Here is a 21,807-nt window from a genome sequence, read left to right as displayed (position 1 = left end):
TATCACCGTTGCTCTGCCTGTACCGTTGTGCCTCCAAGTAACACCAGCACATTTGCACCCAGCTAATTGCAGGGCACAGCAAGGACAGGTCAAAGGGAATATTCTGCTTGAACAAATTCAGAACAGCAATTATTTCCACAGACGCTTCCCCTGTGACAGTGTCACCTGAACCCTTCCTAGACTTCAATCATCCCCTCTTCTCACTCCAAATCGCTTGTGTGCTTCGTGGCTTTGTTTCCCAATCACTAATTCCAAAGTAAGAGCAGCAAGAGGAATCTTTTCTCTCATATTCCAAAAATTCAGGAAAGGCCAACAGAAAGGAGCTGTCCCTGCATGTGGGAAATACCAAACTCCTTAAGAGCTTCTCCCTTATTTCGAAACATATGCAAACAGGTTCTTGCTAAGAATGCAAATTGCTCTATCGCTCTCCACCGGAGAGAGAAATTGCACAGAGAATACACAACCCCCCAGGGACTCCCCAACAACTTTAATATTGAAAATATTTATCATATGAAGCCTGCCTTGGGTTTTTTTGCTAGAGATGGAGGGAAAAGCTTCAGCTGATTAAGCTGCAGAATACTACTGAGGTCGGGATAGAAATAATGATCTGCTGAAGACATGCCCTAGGTCTGGGATCATTATTTCTATTCTTTCTACAGCTTGGCTGAAGAGAGTTTAAACCTTCATCCCCTAACTTGGAACAAGTGCCAGGAGCTGAACACTCTTCAGCAGAAGCAACTCCTGGCTGGTTTCAGGCTGCCCAGGAGAGGAGGGAGGGCTGGGAGAGCCCTTTGACACCACAGCTAAACCCACACAACCAGGTCAGGTATTACAACGCTGACATGCCCCAGACTTGCTCGGGGTAAGTGTGTGAAGCCACTCCAGCAGCACTCCCAGGTATCAAGACTGAGCTCCAGAACAGCTCCTCTTTGCCAGGCACCCGACCCAGAGCTCTGCAGGAAGTGTCTGGAATTCAAGGTCTTGGGATTCACAAAGTCATAACGTATGTGGAGGCTTCTGAAGTTGCCGATCTGCTCCAGTGGCCTTTGAAATAATAAACTCATTTACTAAGATTCCAGGAAATAGAGGACAACGCCTGAGGTCATTCCCAGAAGTAGAGACCTGGCAGCTTTGGTGGACCTGTGCTGGAAGCAGATTGTTAGATGCTTGCTGCAAAAAGGTGTTAAAACACCCAGCTACACTCACAAATCTACCTTGGGGCAAGCAAAACCCTCTCGTGAAAGGGGAAAAATAACTTTTAAAGGCCCTTGCATCTCTCTAGGCTTGTCAACCTGCTCCGATTACAACTTTCCTACTCAGCTATGTCCTGAATATTTGTAAGACATTTTATTTATTAGGGTGGGGAAAGCCTCAGTCAAAGAAGCAGCAAGCAACGGAAGAGTTGATTTGTGATGGATTAGTCACCCTAAATCAACACCATGGAAACACAAGCCTTGACCAGCCCTTGTTACAAGGCTAGGTAAATGCAGGAGGCTTCCCTGCTGGTTTAAGAGAGATTCAGCTTCACCACCGAGCACATTTCCCAGGAACTTGGCATTACAGCTGATAGTAAGTGGCATTACAAGAGTCTTAGTGTTGAAAAAAAAAGTTTAGCTCCCAATATACAGCATTAACAGGACTGAAAGTCTCATTATTGTTACAATATGACCACAGGAGCTGAGATGGGACACAAAATTCAGTGTATGCCTGGACGTGCTTGCACTGAAGAGACAAGGCTGGGGCATCACAGTGGGGTATTTATAATTTATGGGAGAAAAAAATAAATAAATGGAATCATGTAATCTGAGGCCACCCCAGCCAGGAATATTTGCACGCAGATACAAGAGGACAGGAGCTACAAGTGAACATCCCCAGGACCAGATTCACTCTTAGAAGCTCAACTTGTTGTAGCCGTGTCCTCTCATTCTTTACTTATATTAATTCTTTGCTTTTGTGCCTCCACCTTCCATCCCTGCTGAAGTCCAGCCCATGCACTCATCACTCTCTCCAGCCCAAGCGTTCCCAGCAAACTTCTGTTTCCTTCAGAGCCACGAGCAGAGCTGTGATTTCTCCACAGATTTCTATCAGTTGATTAAAGGACAACCAGAAATGTAGCAGCCACAGGTTAAAGAGACAAGAGCACCGAGTCAGGAGAGGAAAAAAAACAAGCAAGAAGAAAAAAAGAAGTCAGACAAAACAAAGAGCACATCCCCATCTCATCTCTCAAAGTTAAAACAAACCAAGCAACTATTAAACCTTCACATTAATGGCTGGTTTAACCTGAGGTTCGGGTCAGAATCACAGCCTATCGCTGAGCGCAGGGACCCCAGGGAAGGAATCAGAGCCACAAGCCAAGCTCTGCTGAGCCCCTGGTCCTCCCCGGCTGCTCTCCCGGACCAGGACGGCTGTTTACCTGCAGCAGGTGCCCCGGGAGCACGACGGGGAGGAGCTGGCTCCGAGGGCTCTGCTCCTCTTGCCTGTCTGGACGAGCCGATGGGTGAATTCAGAGCTAAAGTACAGCCACGGCACGTGATGCCAAGGCAGAGTCATGCCCAGCCCTCGACAGGCAGTTTCTTCTCCAGCAATTTTACTGCTACTTAAGGAAGTGAGTGGGTGAGCAGGGTTAAAATTGTTCCCCTCTACTAAGAAATCTGTGGGTAATTCTGCTTTTCTCCTTCCCAGAGCTGAGCTGCAGCAATCCCATTCCCCACAGCAGCCATTTACTGTTCAGCTTGCCCCGGAGCACGAAGTGCTCTGTTTGGGCTGCAGAAAAAAACCCCAGAAATTACATTTTCTGTGCTTGAGACTGCATCTGTGGGCAGAGGAGTCCCTGAGCTGCCAGAAGTTGAGCATCATCCCCTCTGTGATTAGGTCTCCACATTACCTATGGATTTAGGCACCCAGTGTTGTCGGTGCCTTGTCTCAGATCCCACCTCATCCTTTTCCCTGCAAAGTTTTTGTAGCAACGATCACACAACCATGCTCACAGAGCTTTTGTCACAAAATCCCTCACTGCTTTGAAATTCTGTCATCCGTGACAAATAAAATAAACAGAAGGAAGCATTTCTTGCAGTGCAGTAGCCCTGGGTGTGTACAACGGCTCTGGTACAGACACAAGGTCTCCTACCTGCTACAGTGAGCGATAGTTTATGTTCCAAGAGCATCAGGCAGCCCAACCACACTGGGTTTTGTGCCTTCTCCCAGTAACATGCAGTGTCAACAAGGAGGACAGTGTGGGAGGCCACTCAGGGCAGCAGCCAGAGCACAGAAAAACAGGTTTCTCCTCTGTCCAACACTGACCAGACCACAGGATTACTTGAATGTCTGAGCACGAAGCAGAGAGGCTCAGAAAACAATCACCTCTCCTTCAAGTGTGCCAGCAAGAGCACAACTTGAAACTCCAGTTATCAGGCACAGACAGGTAGGAGAAGTGCTGCACCCAGATCCCAGGACAAAAGGCTAGAGGAAGGCAATGTGTCAGGAGTACAGAGTTGAGAAGGGCTCTCCCCCGTGGGGAAGAGCACCTAAACTGGAGATTTAACTTCAGGATTGGGGACTAGTCAGACCATCTCCACATCCAGCGTAAGCCAAGCTCTAGAAATAAAATCTACCTGGTAAAAACCAAGCACCAAGCTAAAAAAAAGAAAAGTCTCCTGTCCAAGATGGCACAAACACCTTAGGAAGGTGCAGGTCAATGCAAGACAAGTGCTTCTGGGTCTGCATCTCCCAGGGCATCAATTCAAGCTCCACACGTGGCAGTCAGTACTCGCCACCCCCCCGGGGACACAAAGGTGAGTGAACACTCACAGGTCTGACCAAGGACACCGGTGTTCCGCAGAACTAAGCAAGTCTAAATATAAACCTCACTTGTATCTTATCTGCGTTCTGTTCAACAGGTGTATTTATGGAGCTAGGAGTGCTTCTTTATAAGGAACCCTCCACGTCAGCACTATCCACATCCCTACAGCAGGAGGGAGGAGAAGTGGAGCCTTTACAGATGTGACATTCAGCCCCCGCAGCCCCATCCCTCGCCCGGCAGTGGGTGACAGATGGCACAGGCCACCAGCCCGCCTGGCAGGTGAGAGAACACCTCACCCATGGCACCAGCCGTCATGGGAGGCTTCTTGCCCAAGCGAGTTGGAGGAGTGGGAGCACTGATAAAGCAGGAGGTGGTGTGTGTGTTGCAGCTGGGCATTGAGCAATGGAAGCAGCACCTACGCGAGGCGGGCATCCAGCCTGCAGCAGCTGGGACAGAAAGGCCTGGAGCAAAGGAGAGTGCAGGCTTCTGGGGTGCAAACCCTTAGGAAAAGGCACAGACTTTTCACAGAATCCCAGAATCATCCGGGTTGGAAAAGCCCCTGAAGCTCCTCCAGCCCAACCATGACCCTCCCCCTGACCCCCCCCAACTCCCCCAGATCCCTCAGCGCTGGCTCAGCCCGACTCTTCAACCCCTCCAGGGATCCCGGGGACTCCCCCCTGCCCTGGGCAGCCCATTCCAACGCCCAACAGCCCCTTCTGCACAGAAATCCTTCCTCAGAGCCAGCCTGACCCTGCCCTGGGCAGCTTGAGGCCATTCCCTCGGGGCCTGGCGCTGGGGCCTTGGCTCCAGAGACTCACCCCCCCTCTCTGCCCCCTCCTGGCAGGGAGTTGCAGAGGGCCAGGAGGTCTCCCCTCAGCCTCCTCTTCTCCAGACTGAACCCCCCCAGTTCCCCCAGCCGCTCCCCAGCAGACCTGTGCTCCAGACCCTGCCCCAGCTCCGTTGCCCTTCTCCGGCCACGCTCATGTAATTAATTTCAAGAGACTAGAAAGGCATGGTGTGTCAAAAACACTCTTTTCAACCTAACTCACCTCATCCGCCACACGAGTGCTTCCACCAAAAATCTAAGGTCTATAAATACACACAGGACTTAAGACAGCAGAGTCACTCACCGGTGTTGAACTGACCAGGAAAAAAAAAAAAAATAATCACAGCTCAGAAGTCACATCAGCAGGTCCCAACGCCCTGGGCAGACAGCACGTATTCCTGGCAGTGAGAAAACTACTTTTAGATATACAGATAAAGGTCTCAGGTATTGTTTTTCACCACTTTTACACCCTGTTTCCATTTATTAGTAGCAAAAATTCACTTACATCTGAGGTTTCACACTGATACTGCTGTTAAACACCACAGATAAGAAAACTCTACTTGAGTCACAGCTGATTCAGCAAACACTTAAAGTGAAGGTGGAAGGAGGCAGGAGCAGCACCAAGGAACAGCCTGGTCCCACCCCAGAGCTGGGCGGGGGGGGGGGGGGGGTACGGGACTAAGAGGGGACCCGTTCCTCAGCCATCACTTCTGCTTCTTCAGGCCACTGCTGAGAAGTGCCATTTTAAAGCCTTCAAGAGTCTGACCTTCCTTTTCAACCTGGACTTTTGCTCCTCTTGTTATTTATGCTCCTCACATCCCAGTTTAACTCTGTGTGTGTGTGTCGTCCCCCCCCTCCCAGCCTCAGGGGTACAGACTGTCCTCACAGGCTGCTAGTTGAACACCAGCACACGGGTCTTGTTGAGAAAAAAAAGGTACTTCTCAATTTTAAATAGAATAGTTCAACTGGAAAGGACCTACAACAATCAGGTGAAAACTCCACTTTTACCTGGTTCTTCAGTTGTCCTCCTCCACGGTGGGTACAACTTCAGAGAGAAAATTTAACACAAACAGCCCAAATGAGAGGGATGCTTTCCACAATCGCTGCATTAACCCTCAGCAGCAAGTTGTAGGTCAATATATTTTAAGCAGCGGTTCCATTCGCATTTCTCTCATTTGGGGGTTATATTCTAATCCCCACCTCTGCAGAACCGTTCTAAATTAACACCACTGCCCCTTATCCCCACCACAGGGTGTTGCCTGATAGGAGGGGGTGCCCACGTGCAGGGATGAGCACCCCCTGTGTTTGTCATCGCATTGGAGGGTAACTGGGAAACTGAAATACAGAAGCTGCCACCTTTGGGTCTCTCGAAATACGCCATCATGTGAGGGAGAAGAAAACCATCAACAGAAACCAGATGCTCCACGCCTGCCCTCCGTGGGCTGCGAGACGGGCCGCCTGCTCTGTCGCAACAACTTTCACCCGCCGCCCGAAAACACAGCGGCTGTTCTGCCCCCCTGATCTTTCTGCCTGGGTGATGCATGGTGAGTGTGAACCGTTTCACACGAGTTATGCAAACCCCGGAGCAGAGCGCTGCATCGCTCCACTGCCACCTCTTACCCAAGAGGTTCCCCAAAGGGGGAACCACCCCCTTGTAGCTAGAGTCGGTGGCGAGCAGAGCTGCTTGTGCAGGAGCTGCAGCAGACGGTGTCCGGACCACAGGTCCCTGGCAGCGAGGAGGAACTGTGACACAGACAGCTCTGCTGCACCCAGAGCTGGGAGAGGTCAGTCCTGTGGGATGGGACAAGCCCTTCTGCAGCACCTAGACATGTCCCCACCAACATGACAGCATTAGCTCAGGGCCACCTGCATTTATGCACTTGGCACCTGTGCCATATTCAAATACAGAAGGGCACCACACAAAACCACCGCCCGCAAGGTGCTTCCAAAACAGGACACCCAGAGAATCCCAGAATCATCTCTGTTGGAAGAGACCTGGAAGCTCCTCCAGCCCAACCATGACCCTCCCCCTGACCCCCCCCAACTGCCCCAGATCCCTCAGCGCTGGCTCAGCCCGACTCTTCAACCCCCCCAGGGATCCCAGGGACTCTCCCCCTGCCCTGGGCAGCCCATTCCAACGCCCAACAGCCCCTTCTGCACAGAAATCCTTCCTCAGAGCCAGCCTGACCCTGCCCTGGGCAGCTTGAGGCCATTCCCTCGGGGCCTGGCGCTGGGGCCTTGGCTCCAGAGACTCACCCCCCCTCTCTGCCCCCTCCTGGCAGGGAGTTGCAGAGGGCCAGGAGGTCTCCCCTCAGCCTCCTCTTCTCCAGACTGAACCCCCCCAGTTCCCCCAGCCGCTCCCCAGCAGACCTGTGCTCCAGACCCTGCCCCAGCTCCGTTGCCCTTCTCTGGCCACGCTCGAGTCATTCAATGGCCTTTTTGGGGTGAGGGGCCCAGAACTGAACCCCCTCAGCGAGGGGCGGCCTCCCCAGTGCCGAGCCCAGGGCTCAGATCCCTTCCCTGTCCCTGTGGCCACCCCAGAGCTGGTACAAGCCAGGATGCCACTGGCCTTCTTGGCCCCCTGGGCACACTGCTGGCTCCTGTTCAGCTGGCTGGCAATCAACCCCCCATACATGACACCTCCTTCCACAGAAGTGGGATTTAATTCCTCCCACGTGACGTGGCTTTAGGAAAGTCCCTTGCAGCAGCATCCAAAGCCCACCCACCAAACAGCCCCCACGCCTACTGCAGCCACGTGTCTTTTCTCCAGCCGCAGCATCAGCTGATCACCCTCATTTGGGGCCATAACTGGACCGAGGAGGTTCACGCCAGGGTGACAGACCTTACCCCATACCCCAGATGCACGTCCCCCTTCCTCTCACAGCTGATGTGATGCCGTGGGCTCACACTCCCTCGCACAAGCAGAGGAAGTCGTACCACAGCTCAGCCAACAACTTCCTCCCGTCACGTCCACGCTCAGACATTGTATGGGAGAGACGAACCCTCACAACCGCCTTCGACCCTGATTAATCCTCTCCCGGTGACTTGACACTTCACAAGCCACAGGAAGTTTGGGCTAGACTGACTTCACTTTGGCTCAGTGGCAACAGGTTAAAAATTATTCCTGAGTGCACCTCTAGCCACAGAGAGAGGCAGCTGCTTCTCCACAGTTAGCTATTAAATGGAAAAAGAGGCTAGATAAGGCAGAATAACTGGATGAAGTACATTGGGATTCATGAAACAGCTAGTGAAAGACTAACTGACCCGAGGCAAATTCTTGCCTGATGAAAAACCATATTTTGTGCTTCATGCCTTTGTTACTCAAAATCCCGTCGCAAGATCTTACACCTGATCTGTTTACAGACAAGCAGGATCTCAGGCTGACATCTGCCAACGCTCCTCTTCCTGCTCCTCAGGGAGGGGGACGTGATGCCAGAGGGACAGGGAAGCCTGTCCAAGCTATGCAATGCCAACACGTGGCTCCCAGATTTCCCCAATCTCAGCCTGACACTTTTTTTTGCCTTATCTCCTAATTAAGCACCCTTTCACAAGGCCCATCCGAAAGCCACAGTGCAGCCAACAGCTACCAGCCCAATTTGGTTTGACACCGTTTTAACCAGCTGCTTTGGAAACAGCAGAAGAGGTTTTATTCAAATGAGTAATTACAGCTTTAACTTCCTCCCCCAAAGCAGACAGGTTAAATATTCTTCCCTACCCACACAGAGGCACTCGGAGCACTAACCCAAGGCAGCCTGGTTTGCCCTCGGTCGCCAGCAGACAGAGGAAGCCCCAGGAGGGTCTGTAGACCAGAGAGGGACAGTGAGCAGATGTCTGTCTCCCTTTGGGAGACACACATTGCCCCGAGATGGCTGGTGCTTCTTTAACAGAGTCCTCTGAGGAAGATGAGTCACTGCCCAGCTTATGTGGGAGGAGAGCACACCACAAAACGCTGCAAAGCCAGGGCTGGCTTCTTGTGAAAACCAGTTTCTGGAGAAACTTTTAATGCTGAAGGCTCCAGTCCTAGGCTCAAATAGGAAGAAAAAAAAAAATAAAGAGGAAGGAGCAGCTCACTCCACAACAGGCACTTTTACCTGCCCTACACCACCTACATCCCCAACATCCCTTTGGGTTCTCCTGGCCCAGGGGTGCCCTGCTTGGTCCAGGGAAAAAGAAAACCCCCTTCCTCACGTAAAAACTGCAGGGAGATGCCCAATACCTTTGTTTTCTTTGCGCTGGGAACTCGCAGCTGAAAGATCCTGGCAGTCACCTCCGACACAGGCAGCGGGATTGCTCAGAGACGGATGAGAAGTCACTGGGGAGTTACAAACAAGTGCAATTACTGCCGTGCTGAGGTCTCAGCCTGGCATTTGAAATCTCTCCTCCTCCTCTTCAAAACATACTTAATTGGGAGATTAAGAGTCATTTTAAAGCTGATCATTAATCAGGCACACACCAGAATCAGAAACCAGCCTGTTGATAAGGAACAGGCTGGAAACCCTAAAATATCAGTTAAGCATCCCAGCAGCACCCAGGTAATTCACCAGCTTTGGAGCCCCCCCAGAAGGGTTTGGGGACCCCCAAAAAGGGACACAGAGGGAAGGGACATGGGAGAGGGGACAGAGGTGACTTCCCATCATGGGGGGTAGAAGGGGACACTCCAGAAGGGGCTCAGGGCTGTGGAGAGGAATGAGGGGGTTCACACCAACACGGGGTACAGGACTGGGTCAAGGTTCTCCCCTTTCTCATGCTGAGTCCAGGGGGAAGCACCAACCAACCCAGAAAGGGTTAAAAGAGGTGGAATTTAGGTGGGAAGGAAAGCACCCCAAAACAGCCACCTCCACCCCCCAGCTCCAAGCTGAACCCCCATTTCCAGGCCCAGCAAGGACTGAACAGACTTAAGGCTGGGCAGCACTGGGGGGCATCCTGACACCCCCAAAACCAGGAGCCATCCCCACAACTCAGAGAGGCTGAGAGGGACAGGGACACCCCCCCAAACCCTACGGGGACCCCAGTTTTGACAGAGGAAGCCCTGAACAGCCCTGAGAGCCCCCAGCTGAAGGGAGACACTGGGAGGCAGGGAGGGGGGTCTCACATGGGACCCCCAACTTGGGGGGACCCCACAAACATACATACAGCGCCCAAACCAGGATAGGGAACACACGAGGCCCAAAGCGGGGGACACAGACTGGGGAGGCTCAATACCCCCGCGGGACCCCCCAACCTTGAGGGGAGCTCAGCACACCCCCAAGCCCCCCATGGGACCCTCCAATCGGCAAGAAAAAGGCAGAGGATGACCCAGGGGGTGCACCGGCGTCCCCCCGCAACCCGCGTGTCCCCCTCTGCGGGGTCACCGAGGGCCCCCCCACAGCAACAGCCGCCCGCCGCCCAGCCGGGGCCGGCACCACCCGTGTCCCGGCGACCAGCGGAGCCACTGCACCCCCCGAGACCCGGCCCGCGGTGGGTACAGAGGGGGGTTTTCCCTCAGAAACAGCGTCTCCGCGGGCCCCCGGCACCCCCAGCCCGGGCCCCGGTACCTGCGCTCCGGGCGCCGCCACCCCCTCCCCCCGCAGCGCCCGGTGCCGCCTTTTGACGGGAACCGGCCGGCTCCGCGCCCCGCCCCTCGCCGAGGCCACGCCCCAAATGGCCACGCCCCTCCCCGCCCCTCCAACGCGTTGGCCACGCCCCCGCCTGGGCGAGACAGCGCCGTCCCCGCCTACCAGCTCCATATAAGGTGCGTGCCGCGCCCCTCCCCGCCTACTTGGGGCGGGGCGAGCGCTGGCGGGTGATTGCACGTGGCTGCCTGCGCGGCGCGGGCGGGGGGAGGCTCCGCTCCGCTCCGCACCGCTCCGCACCGCTCCGCCGGGGCTGCCCGGTCTGGGGACCCCGACAACGGCAACCCCGCGGCCTGGCCCCGGTCTCCGGGCTGCCCCGCGCCCGCGGCTTGTGCGGAGCCCTGCGCCCTGCGGCGGGCTTCTGGGGTGCTGCTGGGGGCTTGTGGGGTGCTGCTGCCTGGGGCTTTTGGGGGTGAAACCCCTCCAGGAAGCCCAGCGGGCTCAGGCAGCTCATCCACCTCCCACTGGCCTGTGGTCAGCCCCTTACTGGGACAGCGCAAGCACCGCCAGCCCAATAGTGCCCCCCCCAGCACTCCCGGGCAAACTGTCGCCCTGGAGCACCAGGTCCTGAGCACGTCTGAGTGTCCCCTCCGTGTTCCACCTGTCTGAGTGTCCCCTCCCTGTTCCACCTTCACTCCAGTGTCTCCTGGATGCGGCGTGATTGCAGAGCCCCGTCCCCAGAGCTGGCAGCAGTTCAGAGGCTGTTTCCTTCCCAGATTTCTCAAGTTACGAACCACCAGGTCTTGGGAGTACTCGCCACATTCATCACCCGGCAAACAAATTCCATCTGACCTTTGAAGTATTTGCTGGAGCATTTTGCTGGGCTCATCTCCCTCCGCTCCCCTTCTTGGGAGAACGCCCAAGAGACCTGCCACCGTTCTGCAAAACCTCTATCTGATTACACCCCTGAGAGAGTTCTTGTGTTTTTCTGACGCTTAGATGAGATTAAGGGCAGAGGGAGAGCTGATTCATCCTCTACCTCCGGACTGGAGACAGCATCATCGGCGAGAGCCTCGGCACAGCTCCAAGTACGACCAAGGCTGGGCAGGTTCCCTGCAGAGCTGGGGCTGTTTGCAGCCTCCGGGCTGCTCCAGTCGGCCCTGCAGTCACCCTCGGTGTGCCACAGAGCTCGGGGCTTCACCTCCTGAGCATGAACGGAGCCAGTTCGAAGCCCTTGCAAGGTTTGGAGGCCATGGGCCCGTAGGACACCTGGATTCAGCTGCTCCTGAGGGACCTGCTGGTATTTCACAGAACCCCAGAATGAACGAGGTTGGAAAAGCCCCTGAAGCTCCTCCAGCCTGACCATGAGCCTCCCCCGACCCCCCCCAACTCCCCCAGACCCCTCAGCGCTGGCTCAGCCCGACTCTTCAACCCCCCCAGGGATCCCGGGGACTCCCCCCTGCCCTGGGCAGCCCATTCCAACGCCCAACAGCCCCTTCTGCACAGAAATCCTTCCTCAGAGCCAGCCTGACCCTGCCCTGGGCAGCTTGAGGCCATTCCCTCGGGGCCTGGCGCTGGGGCCTTGGCTCCAGAGACTCACCCCCCCTCTCTGCCCCCTCCTGGCAGGGAGTTGCAGAGGGCCAGGAGGTCTCCCCTCAGCCTCCTCTTCTCCAGACTGAACCCCCCCAGTTCCCCCAGCCGCTCCCCAGCAGACCTGTGCTCCAGACCCTGCCCCAGCTCCGTTGCCCTTCTCTGGCCACGCTCGAGTCATTCAATGGCCTTTTTGGGGTGAGGGGCCCAGAACTGAACCCCCTCAGCGAGGGGCGGCCTCCCCAGTGCCGAGCCCAGGGCTCAGATCCCTTCCCTGTCCCTGTGGCCACGCCAGGGCTGGTACAAGCCAGGATGCCATTGCCCTCCTTGGCCCCCTGGGCACACTGCTGGCCAGTCCCTCTCTGACTGGCAAGTATTTGGGACAATGCAACCAGCCGGGTCACAAATCGTGACCTTGACCCCCCCAAAATCCCATTACTGGTGACGTGAGTCAAACTGGGAGTGCGGGGGTTTGGGCTGAGCAGGTTCAGCCGGTGTTGCAGCCCCAACCCAAAGCTGCTCCATCGCCCGGGCACGTTACACCCCCAGCCTAAAAAACTCAGGATGTTTGACCGTTTTTCCCTTTCCATCCTCAAAAAACCCCACCTGGGGTGCAGCCATGAGCAACACTTGAATCAAACAGCAAGAAATGCTTCGAGAAAGCCCCTGCGTGACCTCCCAGAGTTGATGAAGTGTCCTCTAAACCCCAAATCCCCGGAGAAAATGAGCCCCCGCGGCACGCGAGCGAGGCAGGCGGCAATCACCGCCCCTCAGCTGCCATCACCGGGTTCAGCAGCTCCAATTTGCGTGGGGAAAGCGTTTTGTTCGCCGTTTTCAAACCCATTTAATGAGGCCAACCTGGAGAAAACAACGTCTGGGAAGAAATGGGAGTTCATTACAGATAATTTAGCGGCGGGGAATTTTTGTTTTCGGGAGGGTGGGGGAGTGGGCTGCGGATGGAAGAGGCTGCACGTACCCATCCCACCGGCTGCTGATTTTCACCATCGTGGTGGTTTAAATGTTAAAATATGCCCCAAATCTTGGCGCAGCGGGTGTCCCACTGACCTGGCCTCGCCTGGATCGGTGCGACGTGCTCCTCAACCCCGGGAAAAAAAACGCTCTGCTGCCAAACCCACCGCCCGGGTTTGTGCCCCGAGCTATGGGGAAGGCTTGTAGCTCGATGAGATGTTGAATTTGCTCCCTCTGTCATGATCCGGGGTGGTTACAGCTGTTTTTCCAGCAGCTCTCCTGCTGGTTTTCCCTCCTCCATCCACCTTGCACGAGGGAATCGGGGCCACATCGGGGTGCCGCTCTGCTCACCATCACGTGCCCCGTGACTCGCACATCCGCGGGTGCACGTGGGCCACAAAATCCCTCCCAAGCGGGAACCGGGGGACGCGCAGAGGTGCAGGAGGATTTGAATTCTTGCACAATGCACGGGGTGGGGAGGGCGACCCAGGGTTGCGACCGTGGCTTGGTGACTTCGTTGCTCCTCCAGCCTGGGAAAAGGGGTCCCCTCGGCTCAGCCCCCCTCCCCACCGCTCCCAGCTGGGGATCGGTGGGGCTGGGGGAGGATGATGATGGTTCAACAGCTGGGGTGAGATGTTGAGAGGGAGGAATCGAAGCCCCCTCCTTAGCCACAGCAAATCATCTCACCTCCCCAGATAACCCTGAGGGACACACGGGCAAGGGAAAATAAAATAAAATAAAATAAAATAAAATAAAATAAAATAAAATAATAAAATGAAATGAAATGAAATAAAATAAAATAAAATAAAATAATATAAAATAAAATAAAATTTAAAAAAATAAAATAAAATGAAATAAAATAAAATAAAATAAAATAAAATAAAATAATAAAATGAAATTAAATGAAATGAAATAAAATAAAATAAAATAATAAAATGAAATGAAATGAAATAAAATAAAATTAAAATAAAATGAAATAAAATAAAATAAACACAACTGGGCTGGAAAACACCCCAAAAGGGCCCCTCCCGGGGGCAGTGATGTCCCATCCTGCTCTCCCCCCCTCTCCCCCCCCCATCCAATGGGGCCAACTCTCCTCAGGGTGACTCAGGCGCTTTCTCCAACCCCCCGGGCGAGCGAAGATTTCTTGGGAAGTGGTTGCAAAATCCCGCCGGCGTGGCGATGCGCCGGGTGGGGTGCGACTTCTGCCCCCCCCCCCCCCCTCCCCGCACCCCTTTTCGTCCCTTTCCACCAGCTTTGCGGGGAGAATGGGTTTAAAAATGGGAAGAAAAAGGGATTAAACCCGAGACCCAATCTGCCAAGAGAGGCTGAGGGGACGCCACTGCGGAGATTTGCACCGTTGTCTTTGGGGGCAGTTTCTTTCCCCCGCTCCTGTCTGGGGATTCTCTGTTGTCTAATATAGGGTTGAGCTCACCCCCCACAGCCCATCCCCAGGGCGGGGGGGGCTCGTGGGTTTCCCCCTCCCCATCTCCTCTCAACGCGCCGTTTGCAACGTCCGTCCATGCCGGTGTCTGTCTGCAGGGGCCAACCCTGCACCCAGCACCTTCCTCAGGGGTGCAACCACCATCCGGGGGGGCCATGGGAGATGCACAGCCCGCGATTAGGCAATTAAGAGGTGGCAATTAGCATGGAGGGGGGTAGGGGGGGGGTGGAAGGCGAGCTGGGCAGCCTCCTTCTCCCTGGCATTTTGCTCCTGGGAAGGAGAGAATAAATGATCCATAAAGTTTCCATCGGCGACGCACCAGAGAGCAGCTCCGACGACCCCAACGAGACTGGTGGGAATATTTAATTTTGCCTTAAACTTTATTTTGATGGTTTGGGGCGATTATGAGGGGAAGGAATTCAGTTTTCCACCAAGCCCTCGCGTTGATTGTGGTGGGAAGAAAAAAAAAAAAAATTTAAAAAAAAAAAATCCACAGCGTTTGCACAGGAGGGAGTTTATTAAATAAATTTTGACCCAAATGGGGCGTTTTTCTTGCTCCTATCCCAGAGTTGTTAGGGCTGGGAGGAAAGAGCTGGCTGGACTTTTTTTTTTTTTTCCCAAAAAATTAAGATTTTTTTTTTTCCCCAAAAAAAATCAGATTTTTTTTTTTTTTTCCCCCCAAAAAAAAAAATTTAGAAGTTTAGAAAACAGCTGAGATGCTGCGTGGCGTCACGGCTGAGTCATAAGGTGCTGGGGGGGCTGAACTGGCTGCTGCACCAGGGCGTTCGACCCGTAAAACTGGAAAAAAAATAAGAAATAAAAATCTCAGAAGAGTTGGGGAGGGGCTAAAAAAGGAGACAGAGCAAAAACCGAGCACCCGGCGTTGCCGTCACAGGGACAGAGAGCCCACAGGGCTGGTTTTGGGGGGAATTAAGTGGAATTGGGCTTTTTACACAAGTTTTTACTTGCTGCAGGGGCGTCCCCAGAGTGCAAAGCCGGGGGTCAGGGTGCTGAGACCTCATGTCTTGCACAAGCACGCACCAGCGTGCACAAGGATGTACAGCCTCATGCAAGCACACGTGGTTTTGCGCAAGCAAAGACAGCCTTGCACGTTTTGCACAAGGACGCACAGTCTTGCACAGCCTCATACCGGCACCACAGCCTCATGTTGCTGTGCCACCTTGCACAAGCACGCACAAGTGTGCACAAGGACGTACGGCCTCATGCCAGCACACGTGGCTTTGCACAAGCACAGGCAGCCTTGCATGTTTTGCACTAGGACCCATGGTCTTGCACAGCCTCATACCGGCACCACAGCCTCATGTTGCTGTGCCGCCTTGCACAAGCACGCACGAGCGTGCACAAGGACATACGGCCTCATGCAAGCACACGTGGCTTTTCACAAGCATGGACAGCCTCTCACGTGCTTGCACAAGCACACGCAGCCTCACACGAGCATGCACAAGCACATACGGACCTGCATGAGCATGCACGAGCACACACAACCTTGCACAGTCACATGCAAACCCTCAAGATGGTTTGAGAAAGGTCTATACTGGGATGGGTGCCCTTGGACTGGTGCATGTGGGTTCCATACTGGGACAGATGCTCTCATACTGGTATGGAGGGGTCCCATACTGGGATGGGTGCCCTCATACTGGTGTGAGCGGGTCCCATACCGGGATGGGAGCCCTCGTACTGGTGTGAGCGGGTCCCATACCGGGATGGGAGCCCTCATACTGGTGTGAGCGGGTCCCATACTGGGATGGGAGCCCTCGTACTGGTGTGAGCGGGTCCCATACTGGGACGGGTGCCCTCGTACTGGTGTGCGCGGGTCCCATACTGGGATGGGAGCCCTCATACTGGCATTTGCGGGTCCCATACTGGGATGGGAGCCCTCGTACTGGTGTGAGCGGGTCCCATACCGGGACGGGTGCCCTCGTACTGGCGTGCGCGGGTCCCATACTGGGATGGGAGCCCTCATACTGGCATTTGCGGGTCCCATACTGGGATGGGAGCCCTCGTACTGGTGTGAGCGGGTCCCATACTGGGATGGGAGCCCTCGTACTGGTGTGCACGGGTCCCATACTGGGATGGGAGCCCTCGTACTGGCATTTGCGGATTCCATACTGGGCGGTCGCTCCACACTGGCTCCGCCCATCCCCGTTAGTCACCGCCCCCGCGCACGCGCTCTCTGCCCGGCGGCCACCCCCGTGCGTGCGCATGCGCGTGGCGGGGCGGAGGAGCCGCCCTGCGCATGCGCACAAGGACACGTCCCGCCCCCGTTTGCTCTGCCCACGGAGACCCCCCGCGGAGCACTAACGCATGCGCAGTTCCGCCCACGCCCCTCAGCCTCGTCAAAAGGGCGGAGTCACGGGCACCGCCCCACCGCCGTTTGGCGCATGCGCACTGAAGGCGAGGCACGCCCGGGCGGGGCTTTACGTCACGGTGAGGCCGTGCCCCCTTAAGCCCCGCCTCATTCCCTTGTGGGCGGGGCGATGACGAAACGCCTCGCCCGGGCGTGTGTGTGGGGGGGGGAGTCAATGAGGGGGCGTGTCCCTACGGAAACCCGCCCCCTCCACCCCGCCCTGCGCTCTGTGCGCCTGCGCCGGAGGGAGCGGGGCGAGGGCTGGCTCCGCCCTCCGCCGCCGCGCGGCGTTGTCATAGGGACGGCGGCTGCGCGGGAGGAGCTGAGGTTGCGGCGGCGGGTCCGAGGGGCTGTGGCGGGTCGGGGGGGCCCTGGGGGTGTCCCCCTGGGTGCGGGTGTTAGGGGTCAGGCCCCTGCGGGGTCGTTTGGGAGCGGAATTGCCTTTGGGGGGGGGCTGCGTGTGGGCTTGTCGGGTGGGGGGTGGTAGATGGGTCCCTGTGTGGGGGCTGTTGGGGGGGGGGTGGGTGTTTAAGAAGGCTTGGCTCTTTGTGGAGGAAGGGTATGTCTGCTCTGGGGGGTCCTGGGGGGTGGAGGCCTCTGTGGAGGCTGTGGGGTTCTGGGGGGGGGTGTCTCTGTTTAAGGGGCTGTCTGGAACCAACCCTCCATCGAGGGGTCCCGAAGCAGGGGGTCCCTTGACGTGGAGTCACCCCTGGAGGAGGGGGGGGGCGCTCTGTGGTGGGTGTTGAACCCCCAGGAGGGTGTCTTGCTGTGGAGGTGTTTCTCTAGGGGGTGTTGGGGATGGCTCTCTGGAGGGGGGCGGTTGTTCCCGTCACACCTGAGTTCAGGGTCAGGTTTTCTTCTTGGCCCGGAGCAGGTGTGAGCCTGTTTAGTGACCAGGGCTGCTCTTGCTGCCTCTCTCCTAGGTTATGCGGCTTTTCCCCCGCAGCAGCCATGGGTTCTGTGCTTTCCCTCTCTGTCAATAACTCCACCTCGAGGCAGAGCAAGAAGCCTGAGGATGACGACGACGACTTACTCGATAGCCGAGACCGTGTGGAGGACATTGCCAAGTTTCCATATGTCGAATTCACGGGTCAGGACAGCATCACCTGTCCCACTTGCCAAGGCACCGGCTGCATTCCCACAGGTGACTGCTCCTCTCGGGTTTAAATACAAAAAGAAAACGTTGCTTATTTACATGAGCATGCGTATGGGATTTAACGTGTTCCTTCTGCTTTCCAGAGCAGGTAAACGAGTTGGTGGCTCTGATACCCTACAGTGACCAGCGGCTTCGTCCACAGAGAACGTAAGTGTGTACCGAGACAGTAATTACATCTTTGCAAAGAGCAAACAGGGCTCTTTTGTCTTGTACTGCTGCAATTAAACCCCGCAGCCTCTCCTTCATCTAGTGTTTTTTTCATCCAAGCCTGCCAACAAATACAATTTAAAGTGTAAATTTAAATACTTCCCGTGAAATCCCACTGTGGGGTGAACGTGGAAACAATGATCCTACTCACACGCTTCATCCCCGCTCCCTTTACTGAACTTTTTTAGAAAGAAACTGTCTTACCAACAGCGAAAACACTAGATTGTGAAAACCCTACGGGGGCAAAAATGATTCTTTGGTTACTCATTACTAAAAAAATACATTGCTTAAAGGGTGACGCCTGTGAGTAATTTCAGATACCGAAAACGTTAGAGCAGCACTTCTGTGTCTCTTCTAGGGAAGAACAAATACATGTTGTTTACTGGCTGGGTTGGGTTTCAGATACAAAGTCTCCTGCAGATGCTGTGTTAGGGTGAAGGAGGTGACCCCTTCCCTGCCTCTTCCAGGAAGCTCTACGTCCTGCTGTCGGTGCTGCTCTGCCTCCTGGTATCGGGGCTGGTGGTTTTCTTCCTGTTCCCACACTCCGTCCTGGTGGATGATGATGGTATTAAAGTGGTTCAGGTTTGGTTCGACAAGAAGAACTCCGTTGTCATTCTTGCCATCACGGTAAAATTTTTGTGTGTATGTGTTCCTGAGAGAATAAACTCTGTGCTGAGCTGCCAGGAAAGGTCACCGCTACTCATGTGTCCTCCCCCCTCCTCTCCATCCAGGCCACGTTACGCATCAGGAACTCCAACTTCTACTCGGTGACGGTGACCAGCCTGACTAGTCAGGTGCAGTACATGAACACCGTGGTGGGAACCCAGCAGATCACCAACGTCTCCAGCATCCAGCCTCTGAGCGACAAACTGGTATCCACCTTTCATTGCCCTTGATTATAAACATGACCAAATCGAGGATGAAACCTGCGCGAGCGTCAAAAGTCTTTGTGTACCTTAAAGCTTTGCAGCCTGTGCTTTTGCTGAAAGGCAACAGCAAGTAGGAAAGGCTCTGGAAGGGATGGACAGAAACGAGTTCTCAAGCTGCATGTGAATGTGTTTTTCTTTTATCTTTTACAGGTGAATTTCACGGTGAAGGCAGAGCTGGGTGGACCCTTCTCCTATGTGTAGTAAGGATTTACTACTCGCTGCACGTAGCTGGGGAAGAGCGTGGGTTTAAGCTGCTTTTGTTACAACTTGCTCTGGAAATGACTTTGTTTTCTTCTAATTTCCTGGAAAGTAACTGTTTGTTAGAAATTACTTGAAAGGCTGCTTTGTTGGGATGTGGTTTTTGGATCGTGGCTTGAGCTGGGTTAACACCAAAGGGAAAATATCATCAGAAGATACCGAGAAACACAAGTGCCTCTGCAACCCTGCTTAGCCCGTCCTGACCTACTTCTTTGTTTCTGTCCCTTCCAGTTTCTTCTGCACGTTTCCCAAGGTGAAGGTACATAACATCGTCATCTTCATGAGGTAGGTGGTTCTCTGCTCAGCTCCTGACTCAAAAGGGAACTGCTGCCGCAGCAAATCTGGGGTACGTGCGGGAAATCCCCCTTGGCAAACACCCCGGCCTGCTTCACTGTGTCAGCTTTTTCATCCAGGCCAGTTGACACAGTTGGGTGAAATGTAAGACAGAGGAGACACCCGACAGCTCCCCGCTGGGCTCTCACGGGCGGGGGGGTGTGCCCAGAGCTCACCACAGCGAGCGGCCTTGGGCGAAAATCAGAGAATCTGCAGCTTTCGAGGGGGAAGCAGAGTTACGTGATGAGTGTAAAACCCAACCTCAGCAGGGTTTTTTTTTTTTTATAATTATTTTGATAAAGCCATTCTGCTGCAGGTCCTGTCCCCACTAAATCTCTCTTTCACCCCCCCCTCCCAGGACGTCGGTGAAGTTCTCCTACATCGGCCACGTGACGCAGAGTGCTCTGGAAACGTACCACTACGTGGACTGCAGTTCCAACTCCACGGCTGCCCAGGACCCGCTGCCTGCCCCGTCCCGCTCAGCACGGGGTGCAGCCAAAGCTGAGACCAAGCCCTGAGGCCACCACTGATGTTTTCCTCGTGCAGATGGATTTCTAGAAGGGTCCAGGGACTTTTCAACTGGAAGCAGAGGGGTGGCGAGTGACTTGGGGAGATATTTGAAAGCTTTGGGTCCTTCTTGTGCTCTTCCACGTGCAGCTGGGCTGTGCTGCTGTTCACAAAACCCTCTTGGGGTGTTTGTTGTTCATGTGCAAGCAAACAGGTCCCTTCCCAATGTCGGGGTCGTGCTGGCCCTGCCTTCCTCTTCGATTCCGAAGAATTAATTTTTGGTAGGGAAAACAGCCTCGCGCTTCGTGCAGTGGGATCTGAAGGTTCCAGAGATTTAGAGTTGACTTTTTAGGCTGTTTTGAAGCTTAGTGCTGTATCGGGTCCTTTCAGCTTCAACTAATTAGTCCCGTGCAATTAATTTATTCCACTTTTGTTCAGTGGCAGCGCGTCACCAGCTCGGTTCAGCGCTGATCTTGCTCCGGAGGGATGATTCTGGTAGGGAACACTCAGCCGCAGGCTCCCACCTCTGTAACTTCCCCCAGAAGGAGGACAAGGAATCCAAAAACCTTGAAACATCCTTTTTTCTGTTGTGCAGGATTTGTTTGCTGGCAGCTGAGGCCACCTACAGCAAGCCAGCACCAAACCACCGGGGTGGTTTTGGGTTTTTTTTTTTTTTTTTTTAAGACAGCCTCAGTAAGTGCAGCGCTGCTGGGGACGCGTGAAGGGTCCGTGTGAATTAAACCTTCCTCCTCCTCCTCCTCCTCCACGCGTGGCTCGGAGCCTTCCTCCCCCCACATTCACCAGCTGCAGCATCTCTGGGGTTTGAAACTGGGGAATTCGTAGCTCGGCGTGGCTTTGTACTTGCGCCTGCCGCAAACAAACGCGGATTTAAACTGATTTTTGGTGGGAGTTGAGTGTTTCAAAGGCTTCGCTCCCAGGAGCTGCCCCTTCCCCACGGATGCTATCCACTCTGTTCTTAAATAAATGTGAAAACTCAACCTGATGTGACCCTTGCTGCTGATTTTTTTTTTTTTTTTTTTTTTTTTTTTTTTCCCAGCTTGGAGGATTTCATTCTGCTTCTGCCCCTCTGTAATTTTTCTGGGAATTTGATGGTTGCTGCTGCCCTCGTTTCCTCTCTGCGCTCACCCAACCTCGGGGTGAGTGTGTGTGGAAACAAAGCCCAGGTGAAGGCTGTGAGGGACATGGGTGACAGGGTTTTTCAATGAAGGATGCTTTATTTTGTGTGAGTGTGAGGTGAAAACATCCCTTGCTGCTTTTTTTTTTTTTTTTTTTTTAAGAAGTGGCACTTCTGCCCTAGCGCGGTTCCTAGAACTAAATTCTACTTATTAAAGCCACGTTGTGTGTTACTGGCCTGTGTCCTTTGTTTGTAGAAAAGCTCTGGCTTTCCCTCATGGAAGTCAAACCTTGTCCTGGGTTGTGACTGGTATCATGCTATCATTTTTGCCCAGAGTGCCCTTTTTTTTTTTTTCTGATGATTTTTGGGGAACAAAGACCAAAAATTCAACCAGGGAGTGACAAAGTGCCTCCCTTCCCCAGTGACCCTCACCCTACCCCGTCCCTGGTGATCTGTCACGAGCATCTCACACGACTTTACGTAAACCCCCTGACTTATGATGAGTTGAACTTTCTTTTTTGCTATTTCCTCATCTTCCTTAAAAACTTTGCTCTTTACCCATCTCTCCTCCTGCTTTCTCTTTGTGGGGTGACACATCTCCCCCCCACGTTCCCCAAAATTCCATTGTCTGCCACCCCAGGCATCACCCACGCTCTCCTCTCCTCCAGAGCAGCCTGCTGCGTGGGGGTTGCTTCTAACTGGGTGATTCTGGGGGGGCTCTGGGGGGTGCCCAC

The 21,807-nt window shown here is 54.3% G+C and overlaps 3 protein-coding genes across 4 annotated transcripts in view; 2 read left to right on the top strand and 1 right to left on the bottom strand.

Moving 5' to 3' along the window:
* VDR (vitamin D receptor) overlaps positions 1 to 10,220 on the bottom strand; it is a 45,612-nt gene extending 35,392 nt beyond the window's left edge. The window contains exons 1-3 of one of the 2 annotated variants that reach the window (XM_074929510.1): positions 10,160 to 10,220; positions 8,842 to 8,937; positions 4,930 to 5,023 (exon numbers count right to left, since the gene is read on the bottom strand). The gene's annotated coding sequence lies outside the window, so the exon portion shown is untranslated. The remainder of the gene's footprint in view (positions 1 to 4,929; positions 5,024 to 8,841; positions 8,938 to 10,159) is intronic. The other variant, XM_074929511.1, reaches the window with a different exon arrangement.
* The window catches only part of LOC141971824 (uncharacterized), a 165,479-nt gene that overhangs the window by 63,851 nt on the left and 79,821 nt on the right, over positions 1 to 21,807 (top strand). The gene's annotated exons all lie outside the window — the stretch shown is intronic.
* TMEM106C (transmembrane protein 106C) lies at positions 16,814 to 21,233 on the top strand. Its single transcript, XM_074929515.1, has 8 exons — positions 16,814 to 16,888; positions 17,472 to 17,692; positions 17,788 to 17,851; positions 18,379 to 18,538; positions 18,643 to 18,783; positions 18,991 to 19,040; positions 19,330 to 19,383; positions 19,790 to 21,233. The coding sequence occupies exons 2-8, from the start codon at positions 17,500 to 17,502 to the stop codon at positions 19,947 to 19,949; spliced, it is 822 nt and encodes a 273-aa protein (XP_074785616.1). The 5' UTR covers positions 16,814 to 16,888; positions 17,472 to 17,499; the 3' UTR covers positions 19,950 to 21,233.

This window comes from Athene noctua, chromosome 30 (genome assembly GCF_965140245.1).
Source record: "Athene noctua chromosome 30, bAthNoc1.hap1.1, whole genome shotgun sequence".
NCBI classification, from domain to species: Eukaryota; Metazoa; Chordata; class Aves; order Strigiformes; family Strigidae; genus Athene; species Athene noctua.
Note: the sequence above shows the minus strand (reverse complement) of the source record. Positions and strands in the feature narration are given on the sequence as shown.

Coding starts and splice junctions, on each gene's coding strand:
- TMEM106C (XM_074929515.1), top strand. CDS start 17,500: ATGGGTTCTGTGCTTTCCCTCTCTGTCAATAACTCCACCTCGAGGCAG. Junction 19,041..19,329: donor GGACCCTTCTCCTATGTGTA/GTAAGGATTTAC, acceptor TGTCCCTTCCAG/TTTCTTCTGCACGTTTCCCA. Junction 19,384..19,789: donor AACATCGTCATCTTCATGAG/GTAGGTGGTTCT, acceptor CCCCCCTCCCAG/GACGTCGGTGAAGTTCTCCT.